Source organism: Rousettus aegyptiacus, unplaced genomic scaffold, assembly GCF_014176215.1.
Source record: "Rousettus aegyptiacus isolate mRouAeg1 unplaced genomic scaffold, mRouAeg1.p scaffold_m13_p_10, whole genome shotgun sequence".
Lineage (NCBI taxonomy): Eukaryota > Metazoa > Chordata > Mammalia > Chiroptera > Pteropodidae > Rousettus > Rousettus aegyptiacus.
This window is the reverse complement of record NW_023416285.1, coordinates 86,330,424-86,354,780: the sequence shown is the minus strand read 5'-3', so window position 1 is coordinate 86,354,780 and position 24,357 is coordinate 86,330,424. Positions and strand designations below refer to the sequence as shown.

Below are 24,357 nucleotides of genomic sequence, written 5' to 3'. Positions count from 1 at the left end.
TGGATTACAGGGCCTTATGGAATACTGTAAGGACTTCTTTTTCTTTTCTTTAAATAACCATTGTTTCTTTGGTTACCTATTATAATTTTTGAACTGAGCCTAAATTTTTTGTTTGAAGTAGGAAGTATTTTTTTTTGTTCCTGATCAGTAGTATATATTTGCATTGTATCTTATATGAGGACTAATAATTATAGTTAGCCTTAAAACAAAAATCATACATATTCCACATGTCTATTTTAAAAGGATTCATTAAATTGCCTGTAAATCACAGTATAGACCAAAGTAGTTAAGCACTTCTTTAGAGACTCTTAGTATGGCCAAATACCAGTTTTATCTCTAGTGGAAGAGAAAAAGAAAGGCTATATTTTATTCAGTTGAATACCAGTTGAAATTGTTAGTTTGCGTTTTATGAGTCAATGTGCATGAAACATATGTATTTTTAAGCACTGCAGTTGCTTTCAGAGCAGGGAGATGCTCATACAATGAGTTATTTAGATTGAGAAACTAAGGAAACAACAGATTTGTGATGACAGGCTTACTCATTGCATGTCTTTCAGCCTTCCCCCACCCCGCCACTGTCCTCTCCTTTTTCTTTCCACACCTTGATCTTGAGTTGACTGTAGGTTTATACTTTTTTATTTTAACTGTTAGAATCTTCAGCTAAAATTTTATATTCTTTTTTTAAAAGAAATCTGTGGTATGTTTTGAAACTTACAAGGTGTCGAAGTTTTAAAAAATGTCATAAAGTATATGTGTCTAATCACTATTATTCATTGTGTATGTCAACTGTAATTGCAAAATAAATTTTAAAAACAGTTTTATTTAAGTAGGACTTTTGTTCCTGAAATTTACTTAATTTTCATTCATTGGTTTTTTTGCTATGCTTTCCTAACGTCATGTTTTCATTAGACTTATGGACATATTTGTACTTCAAAGATAAACAAGGGTATTAAATGAATGAGAAAATTGACCAACCCTAATTTAGATTACTACATGGAAGCAAATTTTGCATTTCTATTTTTGGTACCCCACCCAGTTTTCTCTCCTTATTTGATGCATGGACAAAATACTGTACATGAATAAAGAACACCACTGTGTTTTCTTTGGGTGACTTTTAAACTTCACTAGGGTCAGATGTGGGATGGAGAACCTCAGGAGCAACTTGAGTTATTGGGAAAATTATTCGAAAAGTGAAGTGGGTGGTTTTCAAAGTAACGTGCTCAGCATGAAAAAGTTTCATGTTTCTGAAATAATCCGTCAAGTTTAATCAACTTAAATATGATTGGTTTGTTAAATGGGAATGTTGTTTTCTTCTGCAGTTTACATTGAAACCTTTATTTTTACTTGTGGATCATAATTTGTTAGATTAGTGATTATAGTTTTTATGAGATAATGTCTCAGATTTGATAATGAAAATCTGTTATTTGCAGCAAGATGTCTTTTTTTACTCTTCTTTTTAAACATTGATTTTGCTAAAAAAATGCCACCAATTTTGAAACCTGATTTCATTGTCATTTTCTCATTTTTCTAATTTATCTAATTAATGAGTGGTATTTATATGTGGAAAATTTCAGTTTTCTATATTTTTAGATTTCACTTGTATTGTGTCAGAGATTTTAGATATATGTATTAGAAAAATATTTGTTAATTCATTCAACAGAAATTTAAGGCTGGTTATGTTCCAGGTACTTAGTGAACTTAACAACAGCATCAAAAATCTCTTACCCTGTGGACTTTACAAACCTTTCATTTTGAAGCATGTTAATTAATGTGCTCTGGTTAAATACATTTTCTCATTTTTGTAGTCATTTGTTTGCTGTTACTTGCACACACCTTGTATTAAAAAGATTATTAAAAACTGGAAACTAAAAAAAATAAACTTGGAAACTAAAAAAAAAATTAAATGTTTAGGTAAATCTTTACCTTGCTCTTTTCACTAACATATCTAGATAAAGGGGATGATTGAGAATTAATTTTAGGGTATAATAATATTTTTAACTTTAAAAAATTTTAATTGTGAAATATAACTGTTCCCTCAACTTACTACTTGGAAGAAGTGATTTCTGTTTCAAAGGCTTTAATCTTTCTGTTTTGAAAAGCAGCCTTCACATGAATTTAAAAATTTCTTGCTCTGACCCATGCTCAATCCTTATAATCTCATGGATATATTCCTCTAATGAATTTGTAGCACCTCACTTCACTAATTGTCGCCTTCCTGTGCTGAGCACTAAAGCTGATTTTAATTTCATGTCTAGGAAGTAGTACGTTCTTGAGAATGGTGTTGCTTGAGAAACAAGTACCTTCACTATTATTTACTATGTGTCACTGAATAAATATGACTAATGTGCACTTTTACTAATGCTGCAGTTTGGTGCTCAAACAGCTATAAGTTTTCTACATTTTTAAAAAAGAGTGTTTGTAAGAGATTCTAATATAAGTCTTTTTAGATGATGATTTGCTTAGGTGTACTGACTTATTTTTATAACAGAAACTTTTATACGTTTGTCTTACAAGTCCAGTAGTTATTATTAATGTGCCATCTTTTTTTTATCTGTAGCCAAATATAATCATTTTTTTTTCCCTTTTACTTCCTTTCTCAATCAAAATGTTAGACTTATACGAGCACTAGCAGCAACTCTATATCTGGATCATTGAAGCGCTTGGAAGATACTGCAGCACGATTTACAAATGCAAATTTCCAAGAAGTCTCTGCTGCGCATACACCTAGTGGAAAAGAGGTTTCCGAGGCTAGAGGGTCAGAGGGCAAAGGGAAGAAATCTTCAGCTCACAGCTCAGGTCAAAGGGGAAGAAAACCTGGTGGAAGAAATCCAGGGACGACTGTGTCAGCAGCTAGTCCTTTCCAGCAAGGTATTAATTATGATGTTTAAGTTAAAATACTTGTTCTTATGATGTGATCAATGATAGTAGTTATAGTTTATTTTTACTTATAACTAATGGATCATTGAAGATTATTTATGATTAGTTGCCATAGGAAAATTCCTTCAAAGACTAGTATTCCTTGTTAAAATGTTTCTGGGTCCTTTGCTTTCATTTTATGTTGTGACATGTACATCCAAAGTTGAATTGTAATTTTAATGTTTAAGTAGATGTGAAATAAAGTTTAAGTTTGGGGAGAAAAACAATAGAAGCTGGAGTTTTCCTTTCTACTCTAGAGAGGTCATTCTTTTTTTACAAATTGTATTTACCTTTCCTAATTAAACACTGAAACAGTTATGTGTTTCGTAAGTAAAAAAAGTACTGGGTAATTTTTAGGGGAACCAAATAGCTCTCAGTAAATAGTAGTTGTTGATTATTAATGCATTTATTATAAAACTTGAAGTTTAAAGTAGAATTTTGCTCAGACTATATATCTTTTGGTAAGGCTGCTATATTTACAGGATGCCTAGTTAATTTTGAATTTCAGTTAAATAATAAATTACTTTTTCACTAGAAATATGGCCCATGCATTTATATGGGGCATGCTTATACTGAAAAATAATTTGTTGTTTAAGTAAAATTTAAAACACACTGGGCATGCTGTGTTTTACACAGCAGTCCTCTTTTAATGGAGGACAGAATAACTCAGTTACACTTTAGAATACATTAGCCCTATGTTCTAGGTTTCTATTTTGTGTAATTTTTAACATGAACACATATTTTGAGAAATATAAATATTAAAACTGCTTGAGATAAATACATTAGTAAAATATATAGTAAATGCCGCTCCTCCTCCTGCCCCCTTGCCCTGTATCCAAAATTTACCAGGGTATAATTTGAATATATAGAGAGATTGCTTAGTCTGCTGACCTCTCATTAAAAGCTATATTTATGTATTTTAAACTAATAGTTATTTTGGGCTTCGAGACCTTCAAGTTCTAGATTTTTGTTTTTGCCTTATACAAAAAAAATTAGATAAACGGAAAAGAAATAAAATGCCAAATTTGCTGTTTAATTTAATAACATTACTTTATATTTGATTTTTTTATGTCACTGGAAAATAAATAGTAAAACCTTAATTAAATTTTAATGTAACTTCATTCACATTTTAAATGTGATATTAGCAGAATTCAGTCATCTCTACAATTAAGACCTTATTTTCCACTGTTAAAACTGCATTTGTTCGTTTTCAGTCTATCTTTGAAGTACCGATCTATTTAGAAAAGAAATCTCTCATTTTCTTAAGTTTTCACAACATTGCAGTCTTTTTTGGCCTTTGTTAAGACATGGTAGAGAATATGTGTATTTTTTATATTTGAGGTAATAGCCCATAAAAGTTTTAAAAGTTGAAATATAAAGTTAGGATATTTCAGATATATATATTTTTTCATTGCAAGTAGTATGTGAATTTTAGAAAATACACATTTAAAGTATTGTGTATACTAAACATTTAAAAGTATTTGCTACACTGTAGTGAGCTTTTAACACCAGCTGTAAAAACAAAAAATGTGTAGGAAAAAAGACAGATGGTGACAGAGCAGAATGGATAATAAAGAACTTCTTTATAGCTGCTAATTAAGTGGCAGATTACAGTTATCCTTAAATAATTGATGGTAATGTAAATGGCTTCTTAATATGTATAGTTTTCTATATAGAGAAAACCTGAAACGGCTTACATAGGTACAAATATTTTTTAAAATGAATAAGACATTTATTGTCTTGGAAAGAGTTAAAATTTAAAACAATATGTTCTTTTTTAAAAAAACTATTTCCGAAGAGCTTAAAATTTAAAATCAAAACCTTGAAAATTTAGTTAAAAAAATTCTTGAGTCTGAGGAAAAAATATCTTTGTAAATATTTAGGTGGATTTATGTGTGTTGCTTATAAATGTGGTCTGCAATAAAATTTAACACTTAGCTTGAAATTTTCTTTCCACTCCAATAAAACTTTTGTTTCCAAATATAATAGTTAAAATATTATATAGTTTAGTTTCATGAAATGTGATAGATGTGTGATCACAACGGAGTCTAAATCCTTTTTTCATTTGATGAGCATAAAGAGAGGGTTTAGTGAAATGGAATGATGGATCAAACCACTGTTTCACCCCAGCCATATTATTTTTCTACCAGATAAATAAGACTTGAGGTTCTCATAGCTCATGATGATATTGTAGGCTACTAAGGTTCTTTATCTAAAGAGTATGGAAAGAATAAGCAATTGTGAAAGAGATTTATGAGAGGAGCTTCTCCTATGATTTTACCTTCATAAAAACAATAGAATGTTGGTGGCTATGATTTCTTTTCTTAATGCAGCTCTACGGGAATTGGACTGGGAGAATATAAGGTTATATAGATTAGGTTCCATGTGATCATTGTTATTTGATTAAATCCATGTTTTGGTGGGGTAGCTTTAACTGAATAATTCTAAGTTAAGTCTCAGAACTTATAACCTGAGCAGCACCTTTGGTTCTTATTGTATGTTGGGAACATTTATAATCATATCTTAAGTAACTGAAAAAGAGTAAGTTCCCTAAGCCATTCAGAGTCCAACTGTAGTCTTGTCAAACAATTTCCTTGAGACTTTGCTGTTCTTCAGTCTTAAGCATATATAAGGTATTTGGGAGAGAATTGAGGAATGCTGCCATGGTAGAAGGTAGGTTAAATAAAGCACATCTTATATCTGGTAATTGTATAAGTAATGGCTTGCAACTCAATTTAATAACTATAAAATGAAAAGTATTTTTTAAAGGTGATTTTGTAGATAAGCTTGATTTCAGTTATAACCTTTTTAAAAATCTAGCTTTGTTACATAGTCATGTCCTAAGTTTTATAGTTAGTTTTTTTCATCCTCTCTTTTTGATGATTGTGTCATTTCTACTGCTTATTGGAACTTTTGCATCCAATTTTTTCTTTTCCTATCCTTTTTATTTTTATTTTTTTATTTTTTTATACTACAGGCAGTTTTTCAGGAACTCCAGGCAGTGTAAAATCATCTTCGGGAAGTTCAGTACAGTCTCCCCAGGATTTCTTGAGCTTTACAGACTCAGATCTACGTAATGACAGTTACACTCATTCCCAACAGTCATCATCAACCAAAGATGTACATAAAGGAGAGTCTGGAAGCCAGGAAGGGGGTGTAAATAGTTTTAGTTCCATAATTGGTCTCCCTTCGACCTCAGCTGTTATTTCACAGCCTAAAAGCTTTGAAAATTCACCTGGAGATTTGGGTAATTCAAGCCTTCCTACAGCAGGATATAAGCGGGCTCAAACTTCTGGCATAGAGGAAGAAACTGTAAAGGAAAAGAAAAGAAAAGGAAATAAACAAAGTAAGCATGGGCCTGGTAGACCCAAAGGAAACAAAAATCAAGAGAATGTTTCTCATCTCTCAGTTTCTTCTGCTTCACCAACATCATCTGTAGCATCAGCTGCAGGAAGTATAACAAGCTCTAGTCTTCAGAAATCTCCTACATTGCTCAGGAATGGAAGTTTACAAAGTCTTAGTGTTGGCTCATCTCCAGTTGGTTCAGGTAGGGATTTGCCCATTGTTTTTCTCCCTTACTTCCACAGCCATCACCTTTCCTTTACCTCAAAAAGTAAATTTATTTTAACTGCTGTTATGATAATAACTTGAGTTGCTGACATTTGATTATTGTAATGAAAAAAATGTGTTAAGATCTTAGACAATTTGAGAAGACATTTGGCACTAATTTTATACAAATATAAATGAAGAGTTTATTGGTCATTTCTTATGAGAGACTTAGAATTAATTTTCCATTTTTATTTTTGCTTCACTTCCACAGTATTTTAAAAACCAACTCAGAATTCACATTTAAGTTGTGAAAGTTTTTATACTATGTTTTTGATTGGTATTTGTTTTTGAGCTTCTTCCTTTCTCTGAATTTCAGTCAGTCTTTATTTTCTCAACAGTTTCTCACACAAATTTTACTTGGATTACTCCATCTGGAATATTTTTCAATTAGTGATAAATAATTTAAATTTATGGACCTTTTTAACTATCACATTTTAGAAGATATCTGAAATGATTTATTTTATATTTTTGTTTTCAAGTATGTTTTACAGGTTTTTTTTTTACCATTATCTTTATTATAGAATGACTAAATTTATATATGTTGTTACTCATGTCATTGAGGTGCTTCTTTAACCTGCACTTTATATATTTTTTCAATTTTTATAAAATTTTAAGATGCATGTTTTTAGGCAAAAACTTTAAGATATTACATTTTCACATTTATATTTTAAATTACTTCTTGAATTTAAAGTAAATGAGTTTAAATAAGTGTTGATTATAAATCTCACCCTTTTTGATTTTTATATTTCTGATTGTAGAAATAAGGAGATTTGGGCTAAAATAGATTTATAGATTTTATCAGTTCTATTAGTTGGTAGTGAGGATAGCTAGGAAATGGTATGGAAAAGTAATAAATACAATTTAATGAAGAATGTTCACATACATTTTATAAATATAGAATTTAGGATTGTTTTTATAGTTGTGCAGATAATTCATTTGGGAAACACGAGACAGACTATTCTAAGGGAGAAAAGAGCATGTTTAAAGGTCATATGTGAAAAATAGTAACTATAACCACCATTTGTTTTGTGCCAGGGCCTGTTAAGTGCTTTATAATTATTGTCTTGTTTAATCCTTACAACAGTTTTATGAAGTAAAAACTATTAATGCCTCTATTTTACAGCTGATAAAACTGAGGCTTAGACAGGTAAAATAAGTTGCCTGAATTCACATAGCTAGCCTCAGTGCCTGTGGTGGACCTGTTTGTCACATTTTTAAGAAGTGAATGGAAGCTATGGAAGTATTGTTTCATTAGCAGCTTTAAGGATGATTCTAGAGCAAGATTTCTCAGTCTTGGTACTGTTGCCAAGTACTCTCTTGGTCAGGATTATTCTTTGTGCTGTGCTGTCCTGTGCATTGTAGAATGTTCATCAGGATCCCTAGGCCCCACCCTCTAGATGAGCACCCAAAACCCCACAGCCCCAGCCCCAATCAAAAAACCCATCTGCCCAGGGTGGGGAGCAGAAATTTCCCTTGGTTGAGAACCACTGTTTTCGTGGAGGGAAATATAAATTGCATTGAGAAATAAGTTCATTGAAAATATTTAAATATATTACAGACTTGAATATACATTTTATTTATATAATATGTTTCCTTTGAGACCAGAATGGTGTAAAAATTAACCTCAGCTCTAGTTACAAAAAGTAAATTTAGATAAATTTACAAAGATAAAAATGAGTTCATATTCATTTTTAGCGAGAGGCACAGTAATCAGATGAGTAACTTAGAAAGCTAAGCCTAAATTTGCTTTTGTGAAGAGATGCTCACTGATTTCCTGTACATGGAAGCATCATCTAATTACTGAATTTCAGAAATTGCATTTAAATGCCATTTGAAACACATATCCTCAAATTAATGAGTCAAATAATTGATTGGCATCCCTAAAGAGATTTTCCTACCTGTTACAAATTTAGGGAGATTTTAGGCATGGGAAATGGTGTTCCCTACACAATGATTACTTTCAGAGGACAGTGTTTGTGGTACATGTGTGGCAGAAAAATAAGAATTTGTATCTCTTTAAGCTCACCATTAGGGAAAGTGAAATTCCCATAAATATTTAAATAATAATGGAATAAGATTAGTTACTTAAAACTGAGATAATACATTCTTTAATTTTGCACATTTTAATAAAAGTTTTAGGATTAAATCAGAGCACTCTCATTGATAAACTTAGCACCATTCTTACCTAAAAGAAGCTGGCTAAAGGCCATGAATATTTAGAAATTATGCCTTCTTAGCATAAATTAAGAATTACAAACTGCTTTTAAAACTTAGTATGTGCTGCACAGTTTTAAGCACTTGACAGCATCAACTATTACTCACATAGAAGAAGAAACAGACAGTTCTCACAGCTCTTGTCATGAAACTATGCATTTTCCTTGATTTCAGAGATGCTTCATATAAAGTTCAAGGGATGTTTGTTGAGGGTCTAAAACCACACTAGTATAATGTCAGTCCTACTTTAAGGAACAAGATCAACGAGAGAATTTAAGCCAGCAATTTAACTTGGAATTGTAGTATCTCCTACTAGCATGACAATATAAATTTTTCCTTTGGACTAATTTTAGATTGAGAAAAGGTTTAGTAGTTGTAAAAGCATGAAACTTTCTCCCTGTATAAATCAATAGGAAGGAGAAAATATATGCCATGCACGGCGTTATGAAGAGCTGGTTTTTCATGATGCCCTTTTAGAAAGATTCATTTGTTTTAATGACAGGTTGATAATTTAGTAATGATGAAGGTGACCTTTGTAAGTAAGTGTTGGCTGTGATGTTATACTATTGTATGTGCTATGATCCTAGGTCCATGAGGTTAGGGGCTGCATCTGTCATGTTCACCACTGTCTGTTCACATCAGCACAGTGCTCTGAACGTAAAAATGTTAAAACATCTTTTAAAAAATGAATACTATAGTAATCACTGAGAGCATATCATATGATTAGTCACATCCGGTACTTGCCTTTAAGTTGTTTATAACCAGGTTGCAAATGAAATTATTTGTAAAGCTTCCCATGCAGTATCACAAGCCAGTTTAGGATGAATGATTAAGTTGGTGGAAATGAAATTTGAGTTGTACCATGGGCTAGGCAGAAAAAGAAGACCAACAATGTCATCAGAATAGAAAGTTAAGCTATATTCAAAAGAGAAACCTAATAGAAAGAAGAAATTTGTCTTTGTGCGATAGTTGGAGGTAATGTTGATTAAATAGGGCAGGATGGGTTTATGGAGAGTTGAATGCCAGGATGAATGATGAAATCAGAATTATAGGCTGGTGGTCTTTCTACTAGAATAAACGTCCTAGACTTAATTCTGGCAATTTACTATTAAAAGAATTTAATTAATGGAAAAAAATTGCTTCTGTCAGCTCGTAATAATGATAATATCTTATGTTTGAGAGCACCTCACAGTTTCTAAAGAACTCTTTAACTACTGTCTCATTTGATCTTTGGAACAACCTTGTGAAGTCGGCAGGACAACTACTATTATTGCTGCTGTTGTTTCTCCTGTTTTACCACAACCGAAAAATAAAGCAGTAGAAATTAGGTCCCTTATGATGTGGTTCTCTTAAAATTGTTATTTAGAAGCATTGATTTAACAGTAATCAAAATTGTGTCATGACATGTTCAAATTACAGTAGAGTGTGTGTAGCATGATAATTATTCTAGGATCCCCAGATCCAATCAGATTAGAAACTCAGAAAACACCTGTAAACTCTTTGTCTGATCAAAGGTTTGGATTGTGAGATTTTTATTATAAGTTGAAGGACCTCCTGATAAACACATCCTGTTGTTGTATTATACAGTGACTTGTACAAAATAGAAATGTGTGTTAAGTGACTACTAAGGGTTCTAAGTTTAGGTTTATAGATTATGTTAAGCCTTTGATTAAGTTCTTTCCTACATATATTCTTTTGATACCTTAACAAGTAGGCACCCAGTCCTTTGAGACATTGAAAATAAGTATAGCATTTAAGAGAGTCGATATGCTGTTTGTCCTTTTCCTTTTTCCTATTTATCTCAACTACATTATGAGAGTTAATGATTTACCAAAGTGAAAAATTTATTGAGATGACATTGGTTAATAACTATGTAAATTTCAGGTTTTACAACTTTGTTATACAACATTTGCATACTTCACTGTGTGCTCACTCCCAAAGAAAGTTATTTTTTTACATTTTTCTTCACAAAAATCAATATCTTGTTTTCTCTGAGAAAAAGCTGGTATTCATTGATAAATTGATAATGATAAGGAGTTGATGTTTTAACATTAACTTTTTCCTTTGAGTATATTATGTCTTTCAAAGTATATGGTTCTGCTTTTAAAAATCTTAGTCTCTAGTTAACATAGTGCCATACCTTTCTAAGACAAGATACTCGAAATCTCTTTCATGATGGAATTTAGTGGTAATAAATGCTGCTAAAGGAGATTCTGGAAAAGCATTCTTTTGGTTGTGATCCTATGTATTTATTCTTAAAGTCATAAAGATTTCATGGAGAAGAGTATTAATATGAATATTTCACTTCAAGAGAAGTTCTGCTTTCTACTGAAATATGAAGGTTACGAAAGTTTAATTGGAGCCCATATAACTATGAAAAGATTCTTGTTAAATATATCCATGCTTATGTCATATCTCTTTAGGTTGGTAAAATGAAACTGAGAAGTCTTGCCCTAGTAAAATATTTTAGTTAGGAATAGGCTGATTCTGTAAACAAATAAGGGAATCACAAAGATGCAAATATTAATCTAATAAAATCACAAGAGTGGACTAACTAATACAGTATTGTAGATCAAGGAGTAGATACAGTTATTGATCATAATTTGAACCTATCTTAATGACTCAGGTTCATGATTTTATATACATCAATTATACTGGATGCTGCTAAGACCATGGTATACCTTGGAATTTGCTTTCTTGGAAAATTCCCTGACTTTGTTTTGGCCTTTGATGAGTTGAAAATGTGGGCCTATACACATGGCTATCTTTTTTACAAAAATATTAGATTAAAGGCCAGAATAGCCATATTCCAACCCTCCCTCCCCCCATTGAGAAAGTTCTTTGGCTATTATGAGTGTCCTTTGATTATTTTTCCATTCCAAACAGCTATCATTTCTCTATAATGTACTTTGTTAGTCTTTTTAGTAGCCCTCACTCCCTTTTTAAATCTCAATTATATTGGGAAGCATTAAGGTGGCAAATTCTTCCACCATGTCTCATTTTTACCTGTCATCCGAAAAAGACTTACACTGAAGTGGTCTAAATGTTTGATTTTTTAACAGCATCGAAGGTAAAGTTCTTTTAACATTACAGTCATTGAAAATGAACACTAGCTTTTTCTACCATGCTTTGCCTTTCTTATTATTTCAAGTTATTCAGAATGGGCCCATGATTAGACTCGACTTCTGAGGTACATATGTGGGTAGATGTGTGAATGATGGTTGCCTGGAAGGCTCTGTTGTATACATGGTTCCTAGAGGTCATTTTTTTGGCCAAGTAATATCCAGAGAATTTCCAGACATCCCTCTTGAAAAGAACTTGGTCAACACTGTTAGCCACAAGAGAATACCAGTTGTTTCCAGGATTAGCAGACCAGGTCCTGTGAGTCACAGTGGCCTTAGTCCTGGTTTTATTAACTAGTTTTGCCTTTGCAATGTGATATAGAAATTTATTTCCCATTTTCTGAGCAGATTTTTGCTTTCAGCACTGTTTTATTGCCTCATGTCACCCTCTGCTTGTTCTTATTTGGATGGAATAAAAAAGAGTAATGGTTTATTCATTCCTTATCGTCATCAAAAATGAAAGGTTATAAGAAAGTAAGCTGAGTATAGTTTAATGAATTTTATACTGTTCTATAAATCATAATGGATTTCTGCTCAGAAATAAAATAATTTTCATACTTAAATTGTAATTTCTAATTGACTACTGCGTTCAGGTGTTTTTGATAAACTGTTTACATCTAATGGATTATATAAAACACATTAGTTTATCATGTTGCCTAACCGTAGTTTCTCTTAGTAGTGAATTCATTTTATTTTTAGATATTTGTCATGCAAATTTACTTATAAGCTGTTATGACTTTTCCTCATTCTTGGCACACACATTCGCACACTGTCCCATTAAAATTTGTGAGAATTCCATCATGTTTGGTCCTCCCACCCCTCACGTCCCAATTACTGGTTTATAATTTCTGTTCCTGCAGTTCTGGTTGCCCTTCTCAGCTAGACTTTTAAGTGAATGTTTTCCTGTTTTTCCGGCCTGTTTTCTTTTTCTATTCTTGAATCACTGGCAACTTCTTTGCTGATTTCCTTTCTCCTCCCTCCCAACAGAAATTTCCATGCAGTATCGGCATGATGGAGCTTGTCCAACAACTAGTAAGTTGTCAAACTGGGTTGGTACCCAGGCTTTTTGACTCCTAATCTAGTGCTTTTTCTAGTATATTATGCCACCTCTGAACCTCTAAATTTTAATTTCACCAAAATGCCATTCATTTGTTAATTGAGAAAAAAATCTCCAACAAAGATACCTTACTTCAGTTACTGCTTTGTCCTGTGTTCAGGATCCACGTTACAGTCAAATTATGAACAAATTTTAATTATTGTTGGCCTTTTAATATGGTGCTTCCATTATGGAATTGTGACTTCTGTTCCCTAATCAAATAATATTTTCAATATTTCAGTTTCCGCTAATCTTAAATGTTAATGCAAATTTTTCAGTGTTTGTGTATTGGCATTAGATACCTTTCTTGCTTAGACTGCTACATATTTTGAAACTGTTATACTGAATTCTAGGAAATGAGAATGTTTGATCTGGTTAGTTGATACAACGAGGTTTTTCTTCAAATAAATTTTGTCGAGTGTGACCAAAGGTGGATTTACCTATATGGAATTGCATCCTATACTCATTTTTTTGCATGGAAGAGATTACATAGTTAGATTACTGTGTCTCTTTTAAAGTGATTTAGTTATCTGTTTATTACTAAGAAAATTTGTCATCATTATGACAATATATCTAACATTTAAATTTAGTAGGTAATATATTGGCAAATGAAATACACTATTTAGAAATTTATACCATGTAAAAAACGAGCCGAGCTTGCAGTTTTAATGAATCAAGCAATGATACATGATAGACTTATTGAGATTTTTATTGTACTGATTCAGTCTATGCCTATGTATTTCTTTTGTGTGTTTGAAAATGATCTTAACCTGAAGTCCTTTTTTCCTTACTTAAAAGCTTTCTCAGAGTTGCTGAATGCAATACACAATGGTAAGTTTTATTAGAATCTTTGGTGGTTCATTTATCACAAAGGTTGCCTTTTATAGAGAATCCCAATTGAAAGCTTGCATGTTCTATTGATGAGATGAAATCCAGCTCTGCAGTGAGGCAATTGTTCAGCACCTTAGTGAAAACTTTTGTAGACTGTCTACAGAAGGATAACAGGTCAATATAGTTCATCAGTTTGTCTTTTATTGTCTCTTTGTAAGGCAAAGTGATAATAGTGTTGTTCTAACTTTATGAAAGTCTTTTTTATATTTTTGGAAGTGGTTTTTGTAGTTCCTTTGAACTCTCTCTTGTCAGCAGTTAGTAATTAGTACCTACATCAGGAATTTGCTGCTGCTTCCACAACTTGGGATGTGAATTTTGTTTTAATTATTTTAAATTAACGTATAGAATATTTTTATTATTTTACCTCTATATTCCATATAATGAATAAAAGGAAGATAACCTTTTAAATTGTCTAATTCGGGACCTAGTTTTCTTAAAAGGGAGTTGCATCTTCTGTAGCATTGGGTTCTGAACTAAGTATATAAGGCAAATGCTGCTATCATTTTTCACTTCTGCAATATTATTATAATGAAGGTTATGTTTGCAAAAATATTCAAGAGTTTCTTCAGTTTCCATGAACCTCCTTAATCCTTCGATGTTCAAAAAAACTTTTTGAACCTACTGTCATTTTTATTGATTTTCTTTTTCATTTTTAACTCACGTAACTTATGTTTTTGACTGTATATTATTCTAAGCAGTTTTTCAATTTCATTAACTTTATGAAATCTTGCGTATTTTGCTAATGTAGTTTAATTTGCAGCCAGTTTGCATCATATTTTGATCATGTCAGGTGTTTACAAATCTACAGCCAGCAAAATGGCATGATGAGCAGGTATAGACACGTTGATTTGAAGGTGGGGGTGGTTGGAACATGATTTTATAAATGGTCATTTTATTAACGAGTGCATTTATTTATAACTCTTACTTTCCTGTGTAACTTGGGACTGCAGAATCTTAGATAATGAATACTTCAGATAACAAGGAGCTCCTGAACATTAGGTATTTAGAGGAAAAGGGTTTGGAAGCATTCTTGAGAATAAACATGTTACCCATTCTTTGGTAGGGAAGTATAAAAAGTGAAGAGGTTTAACATCTTTTTCTGTTTGCATAGATAAATTTAGACTTGCTGTTTGTTTTGGAATATTAGAATTTGGAGACGTGCCGGGAGTTTGAAAAGAGTATACTTGGGATAAAAAGAAAGTAGATACCAGGGGAAGCAATCGTGACTGAATGCCCACATGAATCCTTTGCCATTATTAACTGACAAAGTACTGGGTTGTGTTAATTTAATTGGGTCACTTGTCATGTTTCTCTGTATGGATGAATGAAATTAATGTCATAGGATTAATATAATAAACACAGGTTTTTAAATATTTCAGTTTTACAAGATCATGTTTGAGAGAGAATTAAAAGTATAGTAAGATACTTGTGTAGTCTTAGTCAGATATAAACAAAATAAGTAATGGACTTATATATTTTTTCTTAACTGGAAGTTTGTACCTTTTGCCCCCCTTCATCCATTTTGCCCCTCCCCCACTATCCTTATCCCTCCACCCACTACCCTCTGCCTAAGGTAACCACCAGTCTGTTCTATAGATCCATGAGCTTGTTTTTTTTCTTTCTTTCAGTTTTTGTATTTAAGATTTCACATATAAGTAAATGAGAACATACAGTATACGTATTATTTTTCTGTCTGACTTAGCTCACTTAGCATTAAGCCCTCAAGATACACCCATATTATTGCAAATGGCAAGTTTTAGTTCGTTTTTATGGCTGAGTAATTGTGTGTGTGTGTGTGTGTGTGTGTGTGTGTGTGTGTGTGTGTGTGTATCCATGCATCCATCAGTATTCACTAACATTGTTTTCATGTCTTGGCTATTATAAATAATGCCACAATAAACATGTTCGCAGTCATCCCTTGGTATCCATTGGGGTTTGGTTCTAGGATTCCCTGAGAATACTAGAATTTGTGGATGCTCCAGTCCCTAATATAAAATGGCATAGTATTTGTATATAACCTACAGACATCTCCCATATACGTTAAATTATCTCTAGATTACTTATAATGCCTAATACAGTGTAAATGCCATGTAAATAATTGTGTGGGTTAGGGAATTGTGTTTTGATGACTCTAGCTTTGTAGTATAGTTTGAAATCAGGCAGTGTGGTGCCTCAGCTTCACCCTCCCCACCCCCAAGTTTGCTTTGGCCATTCAGGGTCTTTTGTGGTTCCATACAAATTTTAGGATTGTTTGTTCTATTTCTGTGAAAAATGCCATTAGACTTTCGATAAGGAAAAAAAGCCTGTACATGTTTAACAACAACATCCCCCCCCCCCCCCAATATTCTCTGTAGTTGGTTGAACCTGCAGATTTGTGCAAAACCCATGGATAGAGAGGATGGACTATCTTTTCAAATTAGTGTTTTTGTTTCCTTCACATAATTTCCTAGAAGTGGAATGGCTGGATTATATGGTAGTTCTATTTTTAATTTTTTGAGGAATCTCCAAACTTTTGCATAGTGATTGCACCAATTCGCATTATCGCCAGCAGTGCACAAGGTTTCCCTTTTCTCCACATCCTCGCCAACACGTTATTTCTTCTCTTTTTGACGGTAACTCTTTTAACAGATGTGAGATGACTATCTCATTGTGGTTTTTATTAGCATTTATTTCCTTGAAGATTAGTGATATTGAGCATCTTTTCATATATTTGTTCGCCAACTGTATGTCTTCTTTGGAAAAATGTTCAGATCCATTTTTTAAATCAGATTTTTTTTGTTCATTTGTTTTTGCTCTATATATTTTGGATATTAACTCCTTATCATTATTAGATATATATTACAATGATTTAGTCCCACCTGTTTATTTTTGCTTTTGGTGTCAGATCTAAGAAAATCATTGCCATGACCATGTCAAGGAACTTACTGTGTTTTCTTCTAGTGGTTTTATGATTTCAGGTATTACTTCAAGTCTTTAATCATTTTGAGTTAATTTTTGTGAATGGTGTAAGATAGTGGTTCAGTTTCATTCTTTGCATGTTGCTGTCCAGTTTTCCTAGCACCGTTTATTAAAGAGACGGCCCTTTCTCCCTTGTATATGTTTTTGGCTCTTTTGTGATAAATTATTTGACCATATATGCATAGGTTTCTTTCCGGGCTCTCATTGTGTTCCTTTGGTCCATGGGTCTGTTTTGATGACTCTAGATTTGTAGTATAGTTTGAAATAAGGCAGTGTGGTGCCTCAGCTTTGCCCACCCCCCCAAGTTTGCTTTGGCCATTCAGGGTCTTTTGTGGTTCCATACAAATTTTAGGATTGTTTGTTCTATTTCTGTGAAAAATGCCGTTGGACTTTTGATAGAGATTGCATTGAATCTGTCGATTGCTTTGAATAGTATGGACATTCTAACAATATTAACTTTTTAAATCTACGAGCATGGACTGTCTTTTCATTTATTAGTGTCTTCAGATTTTTTCGTTAATGTTTATACTTTTCAGTGTACAGATTTTTCCACTTTCATGGTTAAATTTATTTCTAAGCCTTTTATTTTTTCGATGAATTTGTAAATGGGATTGTTTTCTTAAATTCTCATTCTGATAGTTCATTATTATTGTAAAGAAATGCGACATTTTTGTATATTGATTTTGTTTTCTGTATCTTTACTGACTTTGTTTATTTGTTCTAATAGTTTTTTTGTTGGAGTCTTTAGGGTTTTCTTTATTTGCAAATAGTGACAGTTTTAGTTCTTTCTTTCCAATTTATTTGCTTTTTATCTATTTCTCTTGCCTAAAAGCTCTGGACTATATTTTTAATTGCAAAGATAAGTGTAGGATTGGCACCTAATGAAGTGATATTTAGACTGAGAGATTGAGGGAGAGTTGTTTGGACTTAGTTGGAAAAATCCATATGTTTGTATCTTCCCTTTTTTCCCAAGTGTTAGCTTTTAAACATTTTTGGTAAATATAACATGAAATTTATCATTTTAATCATTTTTTAGTGTATAGTTCAGTAGCATTAAGTACATTCTCAACTAAAATGTCCAACTAATCTTCACAACTTTTTCATTCTGTAAAACTGATACTCTAATATTAAACCACAGCTCTGCCATTTTCTCCTCCCCCAGCCCCTGGCAACCACTATTCTACTTTGTTTGTATGAATTTGACTTTGACTCTCTAGATACCTCATGTGAGTAGAATCATACAGTATTTGTCTTTTCGTGACTGGCTTATTAGCATAAAATTCTCAAGGTTCACCTATGTGTTACAGCATGTTTCACATTTTTCTTCCTTTTATGGATGAATAATATCCCACTGTATGCATATACCATAATTTTGTTTATCTGTTGAGGGGTACTTGGTTGCTTCCACCTTATGGCTATTGTGAATAAGCTGCTGTAAATATGATAATGCAGATAAATATCTGTTGGGGTCTCCATTTTACCCAGAAGTGCAATTGCTGGATCATATAGTAGTTCTGTTTTTAATTTTGAGGATGTACCATACATCTCTCCAAAGTGGCTCCACTGGTTTACACTCCCACCGACAGTGCACAAGGGTTCCAGTTTCTCCACATTCTTGCCAACACTTATTATTTTTTGAGTTTTTGATAGTAACCATCCTGACAGGTACAAGGTATCAAATGTTAGTTAGCTTTACATTCTTTTCGTCATTATGTTGGGCATCAAGCAAAAAAAACTTAAGACGTCACTGGGGGAGGAAGGTAAAAGATGAACCGACATTTCATCTTACTCTCCTTTGTTTTCTATGTTTCCTGTAACGAATTATCACAAACTTAATACAAATATGTTACCTTACAGTTCTAGAGAAATCTGATATGGATTTCACTTGGTTAAAATGAAGGTTTGGTACGCTTTGTTCCTTTTAAGGTTCTAGGAGTGACTCTGTTTCCTTGCCTTTTCTTGCTTCTAGCGGCTGCTGGCTTTTTTTTGCCTTGTGGCCCCATCCTCTTCAAAGCTAGCAACGTTGGGTTGAGTTTCTCTCAAGCTTTCATCTATCTGGTTCTCAGATTCAAAGTTTATGCGGGAGTCTGATGATTAGATTGGGCCCACCCAGGCAATCCAGGATAACCTCTCCATCTTAGGGTCCTTATCTTAAACACTTTTGTGTAGCCTCTTTTTCCATTTAACATAACATACTCATAGGTTCTGAGCATTAAGGTATAATAGATGTTTTTTGGGGGGCGTGGGAGTGGAGAGACATTATTCTGCCTACTTTAAGAAGTTATTACTTAAATCAATTTCAGGGTTAGGTTTTCTTAGCAAACACATTTATTGAATGATTTTGTTAACCTTTTTGTTAACTCTTCTCCCTTAAATTACTAGTGACCAGTTCTTGTTGCCAGTTAGTTCCAGGAGACAGTCAGGTTTTTATCATACTTGATTTTATTGTAGAGAAATTGTTGGTCACTCTGTGTTTCAAAGCTTTTTGAAAATGTACTACATTTTCCTTTTTTCAATTTATAAAACTTTTAAAAAGTACAGAGACTAATATAGGCATTGTGAATTCATTACAGATTTAACAGCTGTTAATATTTTGCCATATATTCATAGATCTTTTTCGAGCTTTTACTACAAAATATTTGATAAATTAAAAGCAATATGTAGAAGTTATATAACACACGAATAAAATGAACACTCAGGAACCCTACTATCAGTTTAAGAACCAGAATATTACCAGCACTGTTGAATCTAGTGTATGCTCTTCACCATTGCCTCCCCAGTGTTAACTACTATCTTGAATTTTAAGTTTATTATTCCTTTGCTTTAGTTAGTTGTTTTGCATGTATATATGTATAAAATGACACCTTATCCATTTTCATGTTTATTTTTTTCTCAAGTAAATGATTCTCATTCTATTTCTCTAATATCTCATCTCTTCGCACTGCCTCCCCAATTTTTAATGAGATAAAATTCATGTAACATAAAAATTACCATTTTAACTCTTTTAAAATATACATACAGTTCAGGGGTTTTTAAAAGTATATTTACAGTGTTGTACGGTTGTCACCATTGTCTGATTCCAGAAACATTTTCATCAACCCTGAAAGAAATCACATAATCCCATTCCCTCCTCCCAGTTCACACCGCCTGCTGGCAACTACTAATCTACTTTCTGTTTCTGTGGATTTGCCTATTTTAGACATTTCAAATAGAGGGATGGTACAATGTGTGGCCTTTTTTGTCTGGTTTCTTTTACTTAGCATAAAGTTTGCCATGTTTAAACATAAGATTTATCCATTTTGTAGCATCTATCAGTACTTCGTTCTTTTTTTTTTTATGGCAGAATAATATACATTGTATGACTATATCACATTTTGTTGTATGCATTTGTCCCTTCATTAGTTAATGGACATTTGGGTTTCACTTCTGGGCTAGTATGAATGATGCCCCTGTGAATATTCATGTACAAGTTTTTGTGTGAACATATGTTTTTATTTGTCTTGGGTATATACGTAGAAGTAAAATTGCTTGATTAAATCATAATTTATATTTAACTTTTTGAGGAACTGCCAAACTGTTTTCTACAGAGGCTACACTAATTTACATTCCCATGTGAGGGTTCCAGCTTCTCCATATCCTCACCAAGACTTGTTATTTTCTATTTTTGTAAATCATAGCCATCCAAGTGGATGTAAAGTGGTGTCTTGTTGTGGTTTTTATTTGCATTTCTAATATTAGCATCTTTTCATGTTTTTATTGACCATTTGTGTATATCTTCTTTGGAGAAATATTTATTTGTATCTTCTTGAGTCAGTTTTCATAGTTTGTATGTTTCTAACAATTTCCCGATTTCATCTGTATTTTTTAATTTATTGGTATATGTAATTATTTGTAGTATTCTATTTATAATTCTTTTTATTTTGTTAAGTTGGGTAGTAAGATTGCCTTGCATTCCTGATTTTGGTGATTTGGCTCTTCTTTCCTTGACTTCACCCGTCTAGCTGAAAATTTGTCAATTTTGTTCACCTTTTAAATCAGTTTCTGATTTCATTCATTTTCCCTGTTATTTTCCTGTTCTTTATTGCATTTCTGCTCTGTTTATTATTTCCTTCTGCTTGCTTTGGCTTTATTTTATCATTTTTTTTCTAGTTTCTTAAGGTGGAAGGTTAGGTTTTGATTTTAGATCTTTTTTGTTTGCAAGTAGGCCCTTATAGCTATAAATTTCTTTCTGAGAGTATGTCAGTATTTTTATGATTTTTTCCCCAGTAGTCTTTGTTTTAGTCCCTATATCCTCTCTAGTTATTTTTCTTCTCATCGTGCATATTCCCTTGGAAAATATCTGTGCCTGCAGATTCAACTACAATCTATTTATACTCATTAGATTCTTAAATCTATGCCTCCAATGTAGAATTTTCTCTTGAGTTCCAGACTCATTTCCAACAACCTAATAAACCTCAGTCAATTCTTATAGTCCCACTCTAAGCCTACTTTTCTTGTATTCTTTATTGGCATACAGTACTTAGCCACCCAAACCAGAGCTATGCGAGGGAGTTAAACTAAGCTCTCCCCCTCTGATTTTCTTGGTCATCATTTGTTTCTAAAAGGGTTTTCCTGTTATTCATTTAACTTCTCTTTTCCTTTATGTTTCAAACACTGCCTCTCCTTGGATAATCCCACACAATTTGTCAGGTGAACTCTTTCAGCAACCTCCTAACCTTTGTTCCATTATCCACTTCATTCTCTAGGTGCTACAGAGTTGATGGTCTATTTAAAATTGCAAATTAGACCATGTCACTGTCTTACTTAAATCCTTTAAGAATTTTCTGGTACGTATGGGGTAAAATTCATATTCCTTAGCTTATGGATTTTTTAATAATTTGATGCAGCTCCATGCTGCATCAGAATAATCTACTTGTAGTTAGTTTCCTGGTGTACTCTTTGCAAAATCTACACTTTAAATTTTGGTTGTGTCTGCTGTTATGGCCTTCCTCCTTTCTTCAGTGAGAGTAGAATTTGAATCTAAGCATATTTTTATCTCTTGCAAAATATTTTCTGATACCTTTTAATAGAATTATTACTTTTTTAAATAATACTTCTGGGTCCTTGTACTTTCTGTTGCCATTTTCATTCTACCTTTATTGCTCTTCCAGACAGTTGTTTTTGTTTTTGTGATCTATATCTTAGTCATATTTGTCTCATATTTGTGAAACTTTGAAAAAAAAAATTCCTCCATTAGTTGAGACTCTGAAAAATTGAAAACTGAATTATTTTAATTATTTACTCTATATCATCTGATTCATTTCAAAATGTTATATAGAACTTTATAAAATTAAAATTTATTAGTTCATTGAGGCATTTTGAAATACTTAAAAGGACCAAGGAAATATTATATATTAGTAGTTGTAGACATTGAATTTTGAGCATATATCTTGATTTGATATTTCTCAGAAGGATCTTGGGACTTAATGCTGGTTCTTTCGACTGTATGTGAAATATTATATAAACTTTTGAAATCGGTGTTTTCTGATAAGGAAATAAGAATATCATCAATACAGAGAAAAATATTTTTAGTAAAGCATCTCACCAGCCAATCTAAAAGAGCAAATTAGGCCTGGTGGGATGAATTTTATGTGACCAGAGAAATTTAGGAAACTCAAGTGTTAAAGAAATACTATTAAAATTATTGTCTCAACAATGGAAAAAGAAAGCAGAATAGGTATGAGAACGATATAATATAGAAATCTTTCAGTCAATTTTGGTAACTTTTAAGGTAATTTGGAAAGGCACAGTAGTAATTTTAATATTTTAAAGAACAATGTCTGGAGGGTAAGCTTTAATAAGTAGATAACCACGAAGTGAAATGCTTTGCATTTTATAATGTTTGGTTTTATAGTGGTGCCTTGGAACTAGCCTGCTTGACTAAGAGAATATAGATTTCTCGATATTACTAAACTCTTTTAACTTTCTATTTTGTTTAGTAGGTATGTTTAAAATGCATATTATAAGGATGAGACAAGTAATATGCATGCTGGGATTATAGTTTAGATTTTTCATGGTCCAGTTGAAAATAGCATATCATCAACATGGTTTTCATTGCCCTGTTTCAGGTATGATTTTGCTCTAGTGCTTTCTGGGTTTAATAATCTATTGACAAGTTTTTCTCACTAGACTATAAACTCGTTTAGGGTAAGGGTGGGGTTTTACTTCTCTTTATTTCATTAGTTTTTATCTCATCGGTTTGACTCTCAGTAAATGTCGAAGGGATAAATCATTGTCAATTGCTACACAGTCCTTGAATAGGTTTCATATATTCTTGGTAATATGTTCATTTCTTTCAAGAATTAAACTTTGCATTAGGCAGTCTTGTTTCTGCCAGTCGTAAGTTGGTTCTTTGCAGTAATGCAGTTGCTTCATTTGTTTGTTTTGGCAATTTCCCTTTTTAATATAATTTTGAAATAGTAGATTAAAGTAGCTAAAGAGCTTAGATCTCTTTTCACAGCAGCATATTATTGCTAATTGATTTCTGTGTCCCATTTACTATGCTTTTAAATTCCCTTTAATTATGGTGCTTAGAGTTTGTCATGACCACGCTCATTAAACAAATCTCATTTGATAGAAGAAGCAAAGTAATGCCAACCAATTATTCATAGATATCTGCTGTAGAATTGAGACTAAATGTGAGTGCTAATCGATTTTTGGGTGGAGATTCTTTGTTAAGAATGGGATCCTACTCAGGATTTTTGGAATAGTTTGTAGGAAAGTAGATCTAGGTTCTTTACATGTGTCCCCTTTTTGTTTTAGGGAAGCATTAAGAAAGTAGGGATCTAAGAACAGAGATGGATAATTCTCAGGCATAACAGTTGCAGCCTGTCCGTTAATCATTTGAAATTGACTAAGTGTAATGAGATATTACTGGTGGGAGAAGTTGTCATTATGACATTGTAGAGATTGAGAACCATTGATATAGGTCCTTCTCGATCTGATTTCTTTTTTATCATAATAGACTTGTTTTTCCTTCTTAACCTGATTAGTTGATGTGTTCTTTATTTTTATATAATAAATTGTTACCTCTCAGGATACAACAAATGCCACTATTCGTTCCATTTGTTTGTTCCTGTGTAGGAAGGAATTTGACTAATACTATGCAGTCTTGCTAAGTAGTAAAAGACATACACTATAGATAAGACAGTAAGACTTTTTCCATTTCAAAGCATCCAAGCTACTTTGTCTCTTGAGTCACCGTAAGTTTCTAGAAGGAAGATAGACTTCAAAGACTCTTGAGTGATAAACGTAGGAGTTTTACCATTTGGATAGTGAGGCAGACACTGGGGAGAAAAATGAGTGTTAAGTACTACAAAGCTAAATGAATTTATAAGGTTCTCATTGAAACTAAAGCAAAACCTGAAAAGTTCCTGTTGAGTGAAGGAATTAGTGTAAATGAAAATGCACGTGTAAGGATGACTTTTAAGTTAATGAAATGGTAATGCCATTAATAATCTAGAGTGCTACCTTTTTAATTTTAGTGAAAACAAATTTATAATGACTTTTAAA

The 24,357-nt window shown here is 32.4% G+C and overlaps 1 protein-coding gene across 22 annotated transcripts in view; it reads left to right on the top strand.

Moving 5' to 3' along the window:
• The window catches only part of MLLT10 (MLLT10 histone lysine methyltransferase DOT1L cofactor), a 195,259-nt gene that overhangs the window by 130,902 nt on the left and 40,000 nt on the right, over window positions 1-24,357 (top strand). For 13 of the 22 annotated variants that reach the window (XR_001594389.2, XM_016124434.2, XM_016124441.2 and 10 more), the window contains 4 exons: window positions 2,613-2,868; window positions 5,894-6,463; window positions 12,849-12,893; window positions 13,756-13,788. Coding sequence is in view for 21 of the 22 variants with exons in the window: in XM_016124434.2 (XP_015979920.1) it covers window positions 2,613-2,868; window positions 5,894-6,463; window positions 12,849-12,893; window positions 13,756-13,788 (904 nt within the window). In the remaining variant the exon portion in view is untranslated. Of the gene's footprint in view, window positions 1-792; window positions 1,262-2,612; window positions 2,869-5,893; window positions 6,464-12,848; window positions 12,894-13,755; window positions 13,789-24,357 lie in introns of those variants that run through there. The other 9 variants (XM_016124513.2, XM_016124501.2, XM_016124457.2 and 6 more) reach the window with 6 other exon arrangements.